The sequence below is a fragment of the Embiotoca jacksoni genome, unplaced genomic scaffold (assembly GCF_022577435.1).
Source record: "Embiotoca jacksoni isolate LCO1_2020_lvr unplaced genomic scaffold, fEmbJac1.0.p SCAF_18, whole genome shotgun sequence".
Taxonomy (NCBI): Eukaryota; Metazoa; Chordata; class Actinopteri; family Embiotocidae; genus Embiotoca; species Embiotoca jacksoni.
Genome location: NW_027185318.1, coordinates 10,286,199 through 10,304,284, shown reverse-complemented (window position 1 = coordinate 10,304,284; position 18,086 = coordinate 10,286,199). Strand labels below are relative to the sequence as shown.

Below are 18,086 nucleotides of genomic sequence, written 5' to 3'. Positions count from 1 at the left end.
ATTATGTACACCTGAATTAGATTAACACGTCTGGATTTGTAGTGTAATTCACAAAAATCTGGAAATAATGGTCTAAAAATCTAAAGCAACACATTTATGGATTATTTATATTCGATATTAGATCCGGGTGTCAGTAAAAATGTGTTTATGCATCATGTGAATTGTGCTTATGTTGTTGTAACTAACACTCTCCTTGTTTTCAGGTTAAGCATTTTAGCTCAAGATATGGCAAACGTTCAGTCGAGAGTCGATGACGTCAACAAAGCTGTGAAACAGCTTGAGGACAGCAGGCACCCTCGCACCAAGGAGGTCAAGGAATGTCAGACGAGACTGAATAAGAGGTGATTTTTAAAGAACTAGTCACAGTTTTACTTAGAAAAAATAACACAAGAGATTCCTATTTGCGTGTTTTATTTGTCCCCTTAAGCATACGTACAGAAAGTTTGGGAAATTCTTAATTTCAAAGATCTAAACCAGTATGTGGTTTCCTGTAAAAAAAAGACTTTAATTCAGTGCAAATTATATAGAAAATAGACAGGTTTATATTGGTTTACACTTCTCGTTATATTTTAATTGGAAGCAAGCTCATGTAGTGCACAGCAGACTAACAGGACATGTAGAAAGTTGTTTATAAAGCACGCAACTTAATTTATGTAAATAATTAAGTTTCTTATTAACATCTCATAATATTCTAAATTAATAAATGCACTTGGCCTAAATATAGCCGTTCTTTCAACAAAATTACCATTTCTATTTAATATTGTTCTTCACAGGAAATTGTTAGAAAATTATAGATCCATAAAATAAAACACTTTAATTACATAAATAATACCTTACGTTACATTTAATTAATTTGATAAATTATTCTTTTCCAGGTGGGAGGCCTTCAAGGCCATGGTGGAGGACAAGAAGAGGAAAACAGATTCTGCTGTTAGTCTGCACAACTACGGCTTGGAGTGTGACGAGACCAAGGCCTGGATCAAAGACAAGACCCGGGTGATCGAGTCCACGCAGGACTTGGGCAACGACCTGGCAGCCGTCATGACCATCCAGAGGAAACTCTTTGGTATGGAGAGAGATTTAGCTGCCATCGACACCAAGCTCACCTTCCTGAGGAAAGAGGCCGACCAGCTGGTCCAGGACCACCCGGAGAACGCGGCGGACATTATGGCCCGCAGAGGAGAGCTGGATGCAGCCTGGGACACGCTCAGAAAGACCCTGAAAGACAGGGAGGACTCTTTGGGCGAGGTCAGCAAGCTGCAGACCTTCCTCCAAGACATGGACGACTTCCAGTCCTGGCTTTTCAAGACCCAGAAAGCTGTGGCATCGGAGGAAACGCCCGCCACGCTGCCGGAGGCTGAGGAGCAGCTGAGCCTTCACGACGCTGTGCACGAAGACATAAACAACCACGAAGAGGACTACCACCGGGTCAGGGACACGGGCACTCAGGTCACCCAGGGTCAGGAGGACGATCCTCAGTACCAACAGCTGGATCAGAGGCTGAAGGGCCTGGACCGCGGATGGTATGAACTCCAGAAGATGTGGGACAGCCGCAAGAGCTTCCTGGACCAGGGTCTGGGCTTCCAGCAGTTCATAAGGGACGGCAAAGCAGTGGAGGCCATCCTCAACAACCAGGTACTGTAACTGACTCTATAAACTCTGTCTGCGTTTAAGTGGAAAAGTCATCAGTGACCATAGGGACAGCATGTTAATGATGGGTTTGTGATGCTACATGTATTTAAACCGCAGCGCGGTCAGTTCCCACACCGTATGTTTGTCATATAATGCATTCAGCTGGTCGTGTGTTTGAGGACTGTTTGTCCTTTTTCTTTGTTTTCTTGTTACATATTCATACATTTTAATGGCTGCTTTGTTGCAGGAGTACACCTTGGCCCACATAGACAAGCCCGACACGCTGGCCGGGGCAGAGAAGGCTCTCAAGAAGCACGAGGACTTTGTGAGCACCATGGAGGCCAACGAGGACAAGATCGACGGAGCTCTGGAGGGCGGACAGCGGCTGGTGGACAGCAACAACTTATACTCTGGGAAAGTGCAGGACAAAATGGACTCGATCCGGGACAGGTCAGTCATTATGGTGTTCGGTCAATATTAACTTTAGGGAAGTCAGCGATGGAGAAAGAAATTCGAGTCATTATAGCTATAAAAGAACACGGATAGATTTCTAATTTACTTCAAGCATCTTTTTTTTTGGAACATTTTGGCCAACATAAATGCCTATACTAACTCAGTTGGGCTCATATTTTTCCTCTTGATCACAAACAAGGTTTTCATACATTCAATCTGTGAAGTAACTACAGCTGGTAAATATATATAATGCAAAAATATTTACTGTTTCTACTATGTTGTGGAGTAGAAGTATGAAGTGGCAGAAAACACAAAAACACACTAATTTAAAATATAAAACTAAAATGTAAAATATCCAATATAAAATGTAAATTCTTTCGTATTTATCTTTACAAATGTAGAGATCTATTCGTCCTGTTTCCTTCAGAGTTTTGGCTCAGCAGCGAACAGGATTTCTTATCACTGTATCAGGAGCGCCAACAGGGGGCTGGAGAAAGGCCTCCCATTAACTCCCATAATTCAGCTCGGTACACAAAGCACCTGCAATAATGGATATTGATCTTTACGTTAGAGCTGTTCTTTACAGTGCAGCAGAGTAAACGGATGTCTGTTTCTCGGAGGAGGCGGCGCTTTCGTTGCTCTGCATCTTGTTTGTTTCAATTATGTCACAGAGCGATTGGCCGGAGGAGAAAACAGATTTTTTTTTCTTCTCTCAATTCTGAAACAGTAATTTTTTTTTAATGTATTTTCTTTCATTCTGTGTTTGATCTTCAGGCATAACAAGAATAACAGAAGAGCTGAGGAGGTTTCAGAAAAGCTCAGAGATAACCGTGACCTGCAGCACTTCCTGCAAAACACTCAAGATGTGAGTTCACTGTCAGTTTACTGTTCATGCAATCGCAGGGAAACATCAATTAGTGCAATAATTATCATCTTAATTATTCCTTCAATTAGCCTTGACATCAGTGTTTTCCTCTTTGCATCTGTTGATTATTGTAGTTCATTTACCAAACACATTCTGCTGTGTTTATTATAACTTTGTACTCATAACACTACATTTGTATCGTCCCTCTTTGGTATAGGGGTAACATTTGGCTAATTGGTAAATGCTCTGTTTTCAAAAGATAAAGAAGCAAATCCTGCTCACGTAAAGTCGCCACAAACTTAAACAGCTGATGTTTAGATGACTTTCCGAATATTATAGTGATTCTCGTGTGGGTCTTAGTCGTTCAGTTTCCCACACCGGAGACCAGGATTTTAATATATTTTGCTAATCCCTTATATTCTGTCATTCTTTCTCACCAGCTGACGGTGTGGATCAATGAGAAGATGCTGACAGCACAGGACACGTCGTATGATGAGGCCAGGAACCTCCACAGCAAGTGGCTCAAACATCAGGCCTTCATGGCCGAGCTGGCCTCCAACAAGGACTGGCTCAACAAAGTGGACCAGGTCGGCAAAGGTTTACTTTTAGTACTTTTACTGAACTATTACGATACCTAAAGAGACACCCATTCGCTTAGTATTGGTGTTAAACAGCGAATATTTAATGCTCGCTGTACACTTACACAGTGTATATCACTGCTATTACAACAAGTAAATATAAGAACTTGTAAGTAAGACCAAGTTTATGATTTCGTTCCTCAAATGAACAAAACAAAATCTCTTTCTTACTTACTGCTTACTGTGGCGATACAAAGGTTTAGAAATTCTGAATTTGTATTTGTCACGTGCTTATTCAATATATGCAGTAGCATCCTCTTGGGACATAATATTAATTGTAATAAATGTTGATATATAAAAACATTTTTTTAATAAATGTAAAGGATTCAAATATTTCCCCATGCTGCATTATTGTCAATTTTTATCTGCATTAACTTATATAAACCTCAAGAAATATTTCCTACAACTTTCTGAAAACTAGCTCTTCCTCTATGTTTTTGTGGGGTCAGGAGGGTCAGAAGCTCATGGAGTCCAAGCCTGAGTTCGAGCCGATTGTGAGGGAGCGTCTGGCCAAGCTCCACGAGCTGTGGGACAAACTGGAGTCCACTACCCAGGAGAAGGCCCGGCTGCTGTTCGATGCCAACCGCTCGGAGCTCTTCGACCAGAGCCTGGCTGACATGAAAAAGTGGCTGGGAGGGCTGCAGCAGCAGTTACACAGCGGAGACGAGGACGTTAAAGACCTGACGAACGCCAACATCCTGCTGAAAAAATATCTGGTCTGTATCTCAGTTAAAAATACTTTATTTACTTAAGATTTGTATGCTGCAGTTTAAAATCATACCAAATATAATCTCATCATGGGAAGGAATACTTTAAAAGTTGTAGGATTAACTTTGAGGGAGCATCTATGTCTTAACTGTTGATATCTAAACACAACAAATCTGCAAGTTATTTTATTTGTGTGGAAGAAAAACTAGAACAAAAGTTACACTAAATTATGTTTTGGTGATGCTTCAGTAAAACTCCAGTGTGATTTATTTAAATTTACTCAAGCTAAAAAACAGCGGCTAAGCTCAGTTTCACACATAAATGGCAGGACTAACCAACTTTCGGTGGGTTTACCCTCCAATACATCCTGATTAGACTCTTGAAAGGCTAATTCATCTTTTCCTCTAATCACGTTTCCCCCGCGCCAGATGACAGAGAACCAGGTCCGTGACCGGGCGCAGGAGCTGGAGGAGCTCCAGGAGGCCGTCAGGAAGCACGGCGGAGGCCGGGAGGACCAGCCGGAGCTGGAGGCGGAGCAGCAGGCCCTGCAGAGGGACTTCCAGCAGCTCCTCACACCGCTGGCCCAGCGCAAGGGCAAACTGGAGGCAGCCAAGGCTGTCCATCAGTTCTACAGAGACCTGGCCGATGAGCTTGTAAGCAGGGATCCAATTTCAGAGCAAAATTAAGTGTCGAAACTCCCTGCCCTCGCGAAATGATTGATAGCACAAAATTAGAATAAAGGGGGTTCGATTTTAAAGCGGCTGGATTAATGGTGGCTTTGGCGTGACAGCAAGACGACACCTTTGGGGGCTTATATTTTAGAAATATTGAAGCCTGAACTTCAAGGGGTGGTTTTTTTTTTTCTTTCCCCAAAAAAGATAAGTTGTTAATTTGGAAGAAAACGTTTTCAATTACAGTGTGTACACTTAGTATGCAGGATAGTAATAACACCTGCTCTCTCCATTAAATTGACTCTTCAGGTGAATCTGGGTAAAAGCTTTAATCCCTTATTGGTTTCACCACCTAAATCCACTTTAGTCCGGTGAAGGAGAGAGCTTAAGGAAGGATTTTTACTCCTTAAGATGTTGGACACATTTTGTCAAGGGCTAAAAAATTCAGTCTAAGTGAGATGGTCAGGAACACTTTTTTTTATATATATATCAGGTTTACATCACAGATCTTTAAAGCTGTCTCTCAGTTCCTGCTTTTTTGTCTGTCCTTATCATCTTAATCTACTTTTTCTTCATCTTCTCTCTCTCAGCTGTGGATTGAGGAGAGGATGCCGCTGGCAATGTCACAGGAGCATGGCCACAATCTTCAAACTGTGCAAATGCTATCGAAGAAGAACCAGGTGGGGATTTGTCTTTTGAAAAGGAGTTGTGGTCAGTTTGAAATTGATATATCGATTAATTTAATCAATTAAATTGCATTTTTGGTTAATCAATTTACCATTACATCCATAAAGTGTCCGAAAATAGTGAAAATTCTCTCACAATTTTCTAGAGACCAATAAGAGGTGCTTTCAGTGAAAAAATAAGTTATAGACAGTTGGATATCTTAAAATTGCTCATTTCATCCAAAACCCCCAAAATTTTAGTTTACGCTGTTATCTGACAAAGAAAAGCTGCAAATTCTCTTATTTAAAAAACTGAAACCACACTGTTTTTTCAGTGTTTCTACTTTAAAAAAAATATCAAAATTGTTTTTAATTTCTGTTCTCCATATACCAATACTATTTATGCTTCCATATATCATAAATGTCTGTTTGAGAAATCAGAACAGTCCTTTTGACAGTTGTAGATGAAGTTTAGAGCTACTTGGACCCGGCCAAACTGTCTCTGGATTGATGGTGTAAGCTCACTCGTCTCCTTTCTGTCCATTAGACTCTGCAGAGGGAAATCGAGGGCCACCAGCCTCGCATCGATGAAGTACTCGAGCGAGGAAGGAGGATGGCGGCTGCCGCCGGCGCCGAGGGCAGACCGGAGGCAGAGCGGATCGTGGACCAGGTGAAAGAGCTGGAGGACGCGTGGGCACGGCTGCAGGACGAGATGGTCAGGCAGCGGGAGAGGCTGAACGGCTCCAACTTGGCCCAGCAGTACTACAATGACGCGGACGAGGCCGAGGCCTGGATAGGGGAGCAGGAGCTCTACATGATCGCCGATGAGAAGGCCAAGGTGAGGATGGATGGGAGGATGTGCTGATCTTATCTGATCTTATTATCTGAATCAAAACAAGGCATATCATGTTGCGCTGCTCCAAGTGGGTCTGCATGCATTAACATGATTACACGGTTTGGGTTTTCTTTAATTAAGGTAACATGCTTTTTTTTTTTGTATAAGTGGCACCCTCTATTGAGACCTCATTTGGAGTACTTTGTTTTGCTTTCATCTGCACTCTACTGTCCCTTTTTTCTGCATATTTTCTGATATATTTTCCTCTTCATTCTCTTCTTCATCTCTCCAGGATGAACAAAGTGCCATGCTGGTGCTAAAGCACCACGTGATCCTTAAGCAGGCAGTGGACGAGTATGCAGACTCCATTCAGAAGCTGGCTGACCGAGCCCAAAAGATGTTTGCAGACGACCATCCTAACGGGTTTGTGCTTCAGAAATTTGATGTTTGCACCGGAAAAAAAATACATTTGAAAGTCTTTGTGAGAATTTTAATTCACTAATAAAAATGACAAGCATGTCAAATCTATATCCTAATCATATACCTCATCTAAAGTAAACCTAAATCCAATCTCTTCTATTTCTAATTTCCCTCTATCTTCTCTCTTCACCTTGTGTGCAGGGAGGAGATCATCCGGCGACAGGGCCAGGTGGATAAGCAGTACGCGGGCCTGAAGGACCTGGCAGAGGACCGCAGAAAGAAGCTGGACCACACTTGCCACCACTTCCTGCTGAGCCGAGAGGTGGAGGAGCTGGAACAGTGGATCGCCGAGAAGGATGTGGTGGCCTCTTCTCAGGAGATGGGCCAGGACCTGGACCACGTCACGGTATTAAACACACAAAGCAAGCAATCCATACAAAAACATAACCATTATCACACATTCCAATTTATTAGAAAAGAAAAACACAATTTGTGATTATGTTTGTTACGGACTTGTTTAAACATATCTATCTTTTCCGTCCAGCTTCTCAAGGATAACTTCAGAGACTTTGCACGGGAGACGGGGATGGCAGGTCAGGACCGAGTGGACATGGTCAACCAGACGATAGACAAGCTGATCGAAGCCGGCCACAGCGAGGCGGCCGCCATGGCGGAGTGGAAGGACGGCATCAATGACAGCTGGGCTGATCTGTTGGAGCTCATCGACACTCGCGCTCAGCTCCTCACAGCATCTTACGAACTGCTCAGGTAAGGAAATCAGTGTTGACAGACGAGAACGTGAGCAGACAGATGTCCAGTTATCTGGGTTGATTTATGTGTAATCCTGAAATGTAACATAATGTGTCCAAAAGAGTGAGAATGAATTTTGTTTTTGAGATGAATTCCAGGTAAATTACATCTAGTATAGTAAGCAGGATGATAAATGTGATGATAACGAGCTGAAGACACTCCGTGATCAAGCTCATTTCTCTAAGGTACTTCGATGATGGAAAGGAGCTGGTGGCTCAGATCCACGAGAAGCAGAACGAGCTGCCTGATGACGTGGGCGAGGACTTCAGCAAAGCCGAGTCCTTCCACAGGATGCACGCCGCCTTTGAGAGAGACATCACTGCTCTAGGCAAACAGGTAGAACACAAGGGATCAAGTCGTTTACTCGGAGGGAACACAGCAGGCAGCGGCCAAGAGGCAAACTTTGATGATTCATATCTAAAGGGGGGAAGAGAGTGCTGCAATATTTGGGCAAGTGTGGAAAGTTGGCTCAAAGGGTGAGAACAACTAAATGGATGTGAGAAAGGGGGACTCTTTGATTTGTATTACTCTAACCTTCAGCAGGCTATTTATCTCGTTGCTCTCAGATGAAGGAGATTTAAAAGTAAAGCTGCAGCGATCAATATTTTTTATAATAACCATGGCTTACTATAAAGTCTGTAAAGAGAAAGGGGTTGTAGAGAACTATCACACCTCTCTGCAGTATCTCTGCAGTTTTAGAGAGAGTTTTAGCACCTTTCAGCTCAATGTTTTTGTTTTACAGCCAACATCTTTACTGTTTTGGTTCATTCTCACTACTCTCACAAACTCCAACTTTAGCAACTACCTGATGAATATATAGGAGTATTCAGCATCTAAAGACACTTTGCTCAGGATTTGATGGAAAATATAATACAGCAAAAAGCAGGGAATGTTTGGCCTGCATTCACCACATTTACAGAAACAAAGCTTCAAATGAATGGAAATGATTCTGTGGCTGCTACATGTATTAAAAGCAATGCTTTGCTGGCACATTAACAACCTGTTAAAACAGCACAGTAACAACCAGTGTTATGCCCCTTCTGCTAAAAAAAAATATAAGAATGATCAATAAGTACTGCTTTAATTAAATAGAACTCGAGCAAGTGCATTGGCAAGCGAAACTTCATACGCCCATACATACTCCTATTTGAAAGAAATTCATTTGTGAACAAATATTATTTTTCTCCCAGTCATATCTATCTTATGATGCAAGCATAAAAAAAAATCCCTCTCGGACATAAAAAAAAAAAAAAAGTAAACATATGCTGCTTTGAAGAATAATTTGTTTCTCATATTTTTTTTCTCCACAAATAAATTTTTAATTAGCTACCATAGTTAGTTCTTAAAATCACATCTGTGATTTGACTTGCTCTTCTCCTTCCTCCAGGTTCAACAGTTCCAGGAGACGGCTTCAAGGCTTCACGCCCAGTATGCAGGGGACAGAGCTGACACCATCCAGGCCACAGAGAGGGAGGTGGTAGACGCCTGGAAGGGCCTGCTGGACGCCTGCGACGGCCGCCGGGCGCAACTGGTGGACACAGCGGAGAAGTTCCGCTTCTTCACCATGGTGCGAGACCTGATGGCCTGGATGGAGAGCACCATTCAGCAGATCGAGACTCAGGAGAAGCCCAGGTGAGCGCATTACTCGTTCATCTCCTTGATGGAAATATGACAGCAAATTTCTGAGAGGCTGCTTTTCTTAAAAGGAAATCAAACAAACCTTGGCCTTTGAGAATTGAAGTCTCACTTTTTATTCCCATCAGTTTAAAAAAATCAAGACATGAATTCTTTTGTGGGTAAAGACGCTGAATTGAAAAGGCCTGAACAGCTACACTGAACATTATTATGTCGAAATAGTTTGGTTTTTTTTAAATAAAAAAAAAAAGTTCAAATAAACGAATATAATTTTTTAAGGGTGTTTTTTTTTCTTAAAGGAAATCTTGTTAGAAGAAAAAAAAAAATCCTGAAACATTGACATTCAAGTATTTGAGTTTCACTTTTTTCACGTTATTTTGGATAGTCAACAAAACAATTTCCCCATGACCCTGTTTAGGATAAAGCAGGTATAGATAACCGATGGATGTATGGAAATATACAGGATCATTTCAATATTTTACACGAGAAAAAGAACACTTAATTTGCTAGAGCCTGGTTGTTATTGCAGTTCCAGTTCTAACCAACAGAGGTAGATAAACTTCATGCATTACCTGATATCACTTTCCATCCTCCCCTCCTCTGCATTAGGGATGTCTCATCCGTGGAGCTCCTGCAGAAGTACCACCAGGGGATCCGCTCGGAGATTGAGGCCAGGGGAGCCAAATTCACTGACTGCAAAGACCTCGGCGAGGCCCTGCTGACACGCAAGCACCGAGACTCTGCTGAGGTGAGGCTTCAGCGGCAAAGACAGCTCCTTTTCATTCTCAGCTGGGCCTCAAATTGCTGCTTTCATTAGATTTAATTACTTTTCTGGGAGCGATTGTTCTTGTCTGGCACAATGGAACCAATTGGATTGCCACGAAAGAAAAAATTCCACTCATGTTACATTCATCAGGGAGGCTATAAAGCAAACACTAATTAGAAATGGAAAAGCAAGAAGAATTTAAATGAGCAATTGACCCAGGTCTGATTTTAAAATTTGGTTAATTACTTCACAATACAAATTCTTCAAGGATAATAGGCAGTCTTGGGGCTGAGTTGGTTAATAATGCTGATATGTAACTGCGACTGCATAACTGCTTGTGTCAGATCAAAGAGAAGCTGGTGCAGCTGATGGAGAAAAGGAAGGAGATGATGTTCAAGTGGGATGACAGATGGGACTGGCTGCAGCTCTGTGAGTAACACTACACTTAACTTCTACTTTATACATTATTCCTTTCACAAATCTATGGTAAAATGCCAAAGTTCATACTAAGTGATGTGGAAGCTCATATACATTATGTATAAACCTTTGAATATAAAGGAGCTCTGAGGCTTTTGTTCATCAAAACACTCTGACAAAAATAAGGATGCAAAAAATGTCCTTACTTTGTAAAAATGTCCTTCTTCCTAAAAGAAAATCCTCAAACTCTAAACATATTCTTACTTCTTTAAAATTCTCAAATAATGTTTTCCCCAATCTGTAAATCTATTCTTCATGATGAATCCAGATCTTGCTCCTTAAAGTTTCTGGGTAATTCTGTGGTGACTTTGTCACAAAAATAAAACATTAAAAAGAAAAAGAAACCCTTTACATTTTCACTTTAAAACTGTCCAGATAAATTTCAAAAACTACAAATCCCATTTTAAAAACTCTCACCTGCCTTCGTTGCATCCAGTGCTGGAGGTGTGTCAGTTCGCACGTGACGCCTCGGTGGCGGAGGCCTGGCTGATCGCCCAGGAGCCCTACGTCACCAGTAGGGATCTGGGTCACACTGTGGACGAGGTGGAGAAACTCCTCAAGAGGCAAGAAGCCTTCGAGAAATCCACCGCCACGTGGGAGGAGCGCTTTTCCGCTCTGGAGCGCCTCACTACGGTATGGAAAAATCTTAAGAGCTGCTTTTAACGGTAATGTGATTAAAATTTGTATGTGTTTTGAGGCTTTTTTTTTTTTTTTTTTCATATTTAGTAAATAAAAGTTGAAGATTGATGTTCACCTCTGTGTTGCAGCTGGAGTTGTTAGAGTTGAGGAAGCAGCAACAGGAGATGGAGCAGTTCATTAAAGACGAGCAGCGCTCAGATAAAGACAGCAGGTACACACGCAAACACTGGCTTCCCTGATTACACTGCATGTGTATAAACACATATTTATTCGGTAAAAGAATCATCATGAAAGGATTAGTCTGGTGATACTCGATTGTTTTGTTTTTGTCAGTAAATCCCATGAGAAGATCAAAACCAACAACAAAATGATCCTAAATACTGTATTGTGTATCTAAAGCCTGAGGCTGCTTGTTCCTCTGTGCCGTAGAGGTCCATTGTTGTCCAAAAACTGATAAAAACACATCAGTGAGCAGCACAACCACTGCATGGGGTGACGTGTTATTTCATTTCCATGAACACCGGTACTGTAGTTTATTTTAAGTCAATCCTCCACACACCATCCTTCTATTGTAAATTCACACAAAACAATTTTGAAAAATACTCCCAAACAAAAACACAAAGACTGTGGCGCGCATGTTTGAGGAGATTATTTAGCCTTTTAAAAAAATATATATAAGTATATGTTTATGACCCATCTGAAAGACTTGTGCAGTTGGAACCAATTTCTTGCTTTGGGCTAAAAGTTACAGACGCAGCAGAGAAGTGAGAAGTATTGAGAGATGATTTAATGCATGGTTTTGGTCTTCTCAGGGGATTTATTTATTTTTTTTTTACCTGCTGAATATCACCAGCCTTATCTTTTACACTTTTAGTCAGTTACTGGAGTCTCACTCTTCGGCACGCATACTTCTTCGCCTGCTGCTCTCAAAGAGACCCCATGCTGCCCTTTGTCCTTTAGGAGAGAAGACACAGGCTTTGGGGAGGAATCGTCTCGGCTCTACACTATTGAGGAGCAGACTCTGGTTCGTAACTCCACTCCTTCAGCTCCTGTCCTCTGTTGTCACCTCTGTCTCAGCATATTGATTTGTTCCTCTGTCTGTTTCTACCTCTTTCTTTTTTTTTTTTTACTGCTCCAGTCCGGCACAGTGGAGCTCAGTTCAGGTCTGCTGGAGGGGACGGCCGGGGACTCCACGGTGCCCATGGTGTCAGAGATGAGAGAGAGTGCTTCTCTGGAGCCGGAGCCGGAGCCCTCGCTGTCAGTGGTGACCCCGAAGGAACCGGAGAGGGCCGCCACCATGCCCACGGAAGCCCTCAGAGCCCAGAGCCAGACGGTGCTACAGGAGGGCATGCTGGGCCGCAAACATGATGTGGAAGGCTCCGGAAAGAAGGCTTCGAACAGGTAAAACATATTGTCTCGACATCTATCAGCATGCTTGTTTGCATTCTTTCATCCATTACAGTGAACATCAAATCTGCCTTCATTTGTTTCATTATTTTAGTGATCTCATTGAGTGCTTTGTAAATCAGTTTGCACTACAATACAAAAATGGAACACTCAGAAGAATTAATTTCTTAATTCTACAACTCAAGTAGGTTTCAAGCCTTCTAATTTATTTTAACACTTTGCTCGGGCGGATCAAAGAGTTTCTGTAGTGTGCGAACGATGTGCAGCCCAAATTTTGTGTGGAACTCTGGAAATCGGCACAGAGACCCTTAAAATGACACAAAAGCATGTGTAACTCAGGTGCTGATTTTGATCAAGCGATTAAACTTGGAGTATTTACTCACAAAGAGTACATCTTCTCTGTGCTCCGTGCACGTCACGATGCTGCGCTTCGTTAGCACGCAGCAGGAGCAGTGTCGGAACTTATTGGTCCACCCGCATACAGAAGTTCAAAGGAAACAAATGGTTGGCTGGAACAGGAGGAAAAATTTGAACACTGCATGTTAAATGTAAGGGAGACGTACACACACACACACACACACACACACACACACACACTTTGTACTTTGTATGTACGCTATGAAGACAATTTAAAGAGTTGAATGTCAAAATTTCAGTTCTGTATACCTCTCTATGTTTGTACGTCAGTATTCACTTACGGATATTATAGTTGTTAATAGTTACATTACCAAATACAGTATGTGTTCTTATAACTACATTATAATTTTTTTTTAAATGATAAATGGGGGTTAAAAATCTAAAATAAAATGTAAAAATAGTCAACGTAAAATAAAGTAAAAGATAATTTTGCACTAGTTATATGCTTATTCACTCTTGGTTGTTTGGACTGAACTCTTACAAAACCAAACCTAAATAAGAGAATGTATTAAACATGACAACTTGGTTTCTCATATTCAGTATATCGTACAGATGTGAGCATAATTATTAGAGCCAGTTTAGACAATTTAACAAGAAGCTGATAAAAATCTATGCGTCTACATCAAATTCAATCTAAGTATAGATAATGATGTAAATCGGATGTGTTTCTGTCTCCTTTGTGATTCTAACATAATGAAGTCCAGTTTAAGTCAATTTGCTAAGAAACAAGCAGTCAAAAATGTTGGTTTTACGGCTCTTTTATAGTCTTTACAGATCAATGAGCTGCTCCAACTGCCCTCCTCATTAAATCTTAATGGAGTGGTGATGCTCTTGTGGCTCTTGTAATTGGGATTAGATTAAATTGATTCTGTATTATTGCTAGAAATTATACTGAAATGATCAGTGAGAACCTGCCTCTTCCTCCTCTTTACTCTCAGGTCATGGAACAACTTGTACTGTGTGCTGAAGCCGGGCCAGCTCTCAGCCTATAAGGATGCCAAAGGCTTTGGTCATGGAGTGACGTATCATGGTGAGGACCCCCTGGCCCTCAGTAACACTAGCTGGGAGATCCTTACCAACTACAAGAAAAAGAAGCATGTCGCCAAACTACGGTAAGAGGCATATCCATCTTCAGTTTATCGTGTCTGTCTCACTATTAAAGGAAAGGAAAATAACTTTCTTTACGAAAAGTTAGATGGGAAAATCGAGTCTGCTTTTATTGCCCAGACAATTTCTTGTATATTTGTATTTCTTCTTATGTGCATTGGATTTCCATCATTTCACTTCAAAAATTGCAAAATAATTTGCTTTTACATACGCCTCTATGTATTAAAGAACATTTGCTTCAAGATAAAGACTTACATTCACTTTGCTAACAGACAGAAACATTTCAAGAAAATTTTACTTTTTGGGATGTTGATACGTGTGTTTTGGGAAATCTTAACGTTTTTATGATTATTTTCTCTACTGGTCAAATCCGAAATATAAAAACATTTGTGCTTCTCATATTGCTGAACGCAGTTAATTACAACTTTGCCTTTCTTTTCCTCTCAGTCTTGGAGACGGTAGTGAATATTTGTTCCAGTGTAAAGACGAGGTAAGTTTTCGAACTGCTCAGCGACAACGATGTCCATATTATATATATATATTGTGTATATATATATAGTATGTTGGAAAAAATATCATTAAAACGTCATACTATAATATGGCGTCCAAAATATATATAAATGATGATAAATGATGTTGCAAAAAATATGAAAACAACATCATACAATAGCATCTCGTACAAAATAAAAAAAAAATTAAAAGAAATGCTTTTGGTGTGGTAAAATGGGGCAGTGGTTAGCACTATTGTCTCTCAGTCTGAAGGTTCTGGGTTCAATTCCGGCCGTGGATGGAACGATATTGATTTTTTTTTTTTTTTAACATCTTAGACAACAAGCATGCAATAAGGGCAGGACAGTGGTGCAGTTCCAGCTGGCGTTGTCGTCTCACAGTCTGTACTGGGTTCAATTGTGGGCCTGGGCTTTTTGTGTGGAGGTTGCGCGTTCTTGCATATATTGTGACTTTTTTGTCATATTTTGGATGCCATGCTAATTCATGACTTTTTTTTTTACATTTTGGAGTACCAAGGTTCTGGGTTCAATCCCTGGCCAGGGACATTTTGTGTGTTGTAGAAAATATGGAGAAAAAAAAAGTCATACTATATTATGTCCTGCAAAATAAAAATTAAAAAAACTCCTACAGTTGGTGTGGTAAAATGGGGATGTGGTTAGCACTGTTGCCGTATAGTACCAAGATTCTGGGTTCATCCCCGGCCAGGGGGATTTTGTGTTTTGTACAAAATATGAAAAAAAATAAAACTACAAAATGAAAAAAAAAAAAATTGTCCATATTTTGGACGAAATACTAAAACATGACTATTTTTCAGATTATTACTTCTTTTGCAAGAACATGCAAATTCTACATATAAAGGCCCAGGGGGGAATCGAACTGCTATTTCTGACGACATGCTATAAGTATGATTTTCATTCAAGGTATGGAAAGCAGCACAATAGTGCAGTTGTCAGTGTTGTTGTCTCACAGTCTAAAGGTCCTGGGTTCAAGACTCGCCCTGGATCATTCTGCTGCCTTTGTTGCATGCGTGTCTGACTTATATGACTTTTAAACATGTTATTGACGAGTGATCAGCGGTGCAGTGGTTGGCATTTTTGCCCCCCCAGTCAGAATGTTCCATGTACAAAACTCTCACTTGACCATTTTGCTGCCTTTATTGCATGCTTGTCTGACTTGTATGACTTATGTGACTTTTAAAAATGCCAGTGGTGCAGTGGTTGGCATTGTTGCCTCCCAGTCAGAAGAGTTCAGATTCGAAACTCGCCCCGGAAAGGATGACACTAACATCTTAAATTAAAAGTGTCTGAAATATGGTCAAAAAGTCATACTATAGCATGTCGTCCAAAATATGGTCAAAAAGTCATACTAGAGCATGTCGTCCAAAATATGACAAAAAAAGTCATACTATTGCATGTCGTGAAAAATATTACGAAAAAGTCACACTATAGCATGTTGTCTAAAATATCATACAAAAGTCATACTATAGCATGTCGTCCAAAATATGAAAAAAAAGTCATACTATAGCATGTCGTCCAAAATGTGAAAAACAAGTCATACTATAGCATGTCGTCCAAAATATGATGAAAAAGTCATACTATAGCATGTCCCAAATATGGTGAAAAAGTCATACTATAGCATGTCGTCCAAAATATGGTCAAAAAGTCATACTATAGCATGTCGTCCGAAATATGATCAAAAAGTCATACTATAGCATGTCGTCCCAAATATGATGAAAAAGTCATACTATAGCATGTCCCAAATATGGTGAAAAAGTCATACTATAGCATGTCCAAAATATGGTCAAAAAGTCATACTATAGCATGTCGTCCGAAATATGATCAAAAAGTCATACTATAGCATGTCGTCCCAAATATGATGAAAAAGTCATACTATAGCATGTCGTCCCAAATATGATCAAAAAGTCATACTATAGCATGTCGTTCCAAATATGGTCAAAAAGTCATACTATAGCATGTCGTCCCAAATATGATCAAAAAGTCATACTATAGCATGTCGTCCAAAATATGGTCAAAAAGTCATACTGTGATTGAAAACATTGTATATACTAGGTCGATAATGTATTTAGCATTTGCTATATTTTCAAATGTATAACTATCATTTTGATCAGATTTTTGTTATATTTTTTGGGGTGATGTGTTAAACTCGTTGATGTGTCTAGTTTTTCTAATTGCTGTATTGTGCTCCACATTGTCACATGAAAAGTATATTGATTATGTCGGTTAGTATTACTTGATTGCAAAATTTCAATAGTTTTTAATTGAATGCTGGGAAGGTTATATTTATTAACTTTTAACTAACCCACTTTGATGTTTCTGTGCGGTTTTAATGGAACTTGACAGATGTTTCATATGTTTGGTGACATGTTTGCTAATTTTGTTTTTAGTATTACAATAACAAGTGTTACAATAGACCATTTTGACCAGTTTACATTCTGCATGTAACTTACTTTTAAAAGTAAGTTACATGCAGAATGTAAACTGATGAGTTAATTTTTTTTTTTTTGATTTGGATAAAATAAAATAAAATAAAAAAAAAACAAGGTGAATGACTAACACATCTTATTAATTTAGAGAAGAAAATTGGATGTGAATCCTTCTGCCCTTTGTCCTCACATCATAACTCACATTAGCAGAAGCTGCATTGTTTCAGACTTTTATTCACTATAATATAGGTCAATAGGAAATATAAGAAACTGCTATTAATGATGACAACTTGAGTGGTCTTGGCTAGCCATTACAAACAGCACATGTCGTCCCAAATATGATCAAAAAGTCATACTATAGCGTGTCGTCCCAAATATGGTCACAAAGGTCATACTATAGCGTGTCGTCCCAAATATGATCAAAAAGTCAAACTATAGCGTGTCGTCCCAAATATGATCAAAAACTCATACTATAGCGTGTCGTCCCAAATCTGATCAAAAAGTCATACTATAGCATGTCGTCCCAAATATGATCAAAAAGTCATACTATAGCATGTCGTCTAAAATATTACAAAAAAGTAATACTATAGCATGTCGTCCCAAATATGGTCAAAAAGTCATGCTATAGCATGTCGTCCCAAATATGATCAAAAAGTCATACTATAGCATGTCGTCCCAAATATGATCAAAAAGTCATACTATAGCATGTCGTCCCAAATATTGTCAAAAAGTCATACTATAGCATGTCGTCCCAAATATGATCAAAAAGTCATACTATAGCATGTCGTCCAAAATATGATCAAAAAGTCATACTGTAGCAAGATATACTTCCTTCAAATTTCTGAAGACATGCTATAAGTACGACTTCCGTTCAAGTTATGGAAGCTAACACAGTGGTGCAGCTGTCGGAGTTGTTGTCTCTCCGTTGGAAGGTACCGGGTTCGATTCCCGTCTATAACTTTCAACATGAATTCCTTATTCCTGCAAA

General features: G+C 40.0%; 1 protein-coding gene across 2 annotated transcripts in view; it reads left to right on the top strand.

The window, feature by feature from the left end:
• sptb (spectrin, beta, erythrocytic) overlaps positions 1-18,086 on the top strand; it is a 69,527-nt gene that overhangs the window by 22,026 nt on the left and 29,415 nt on the right. For both annotated transcript variants that reach the window (XM_069152701.1, XM_069152700.1), the window contains 22 exons: positions 204-341; positions 876-1,635; positions 1,880-2,082; positions 2,860-2,950; positions 3,391-3,537; positions 4,038-4,304; positions 4,725-4,949; positions 5,558-5,647; positions 6,180-6,470; positions 6,760-6,890; positions 7,089-7,293; positions 7,432-7,655; positions 7,883-8,033; positions 9,085-9,329; positions 9,942-10,080; positions 10,443-10,527; positions 11,012-11,208; positions 11,343-11,425; positions 12,175-12,238; positions 12,353-12,615; positions 13,977-14,150; positions 14,593-14,635. In XM_069152701.1, coding sequence (XP_069008802.1) covers positions 204-341; positions 876-1,635; positions 1,880-2,082; positions 2,860-2,950; positions 3,391-3,537; positions 4,038-4,304; positions 4,725-4,949; positions 5,558-5,647; positions 6,180-6,470; positions 6,760-6,890; positions 7,089-7,293; positions 7,432-7,655; positions 7,883-8,033; positions 9,085-9,329; positions 9,942-10,080; positions 10,443-10,527; positions 11,012-11,208; positions 11,343-11,425; positions 12,175-12,238; positions 12,353-12,615; positions 13,977-14,150; positions 14,593-14,635 — 4,216 coding nt within the window. The remainder of the gene's footprint in view (positions 1-203; positions 342-875; positions 1,636-1,879; positions 2,083-2,859; positions 2,951-3,390; positions 3,538-4,037; positions 4,305-4,724; positions 4,950-5,557; positions 5,648-6,179; positions 6,471-6,759; positions 6,891-7,088; positions 7,294-7,431; positions 7,656-7,882; positions 8,034-9,084; positions 9,330-9,941; positions 10,081-10,442; positions 10,528-11,011; positions 11,209-11,342; positions 11,426-12,174; positions 12,239-12,352; positions 12,616-13,976; positions 14,151-14,592; positions 14,636-18,086) is intronic.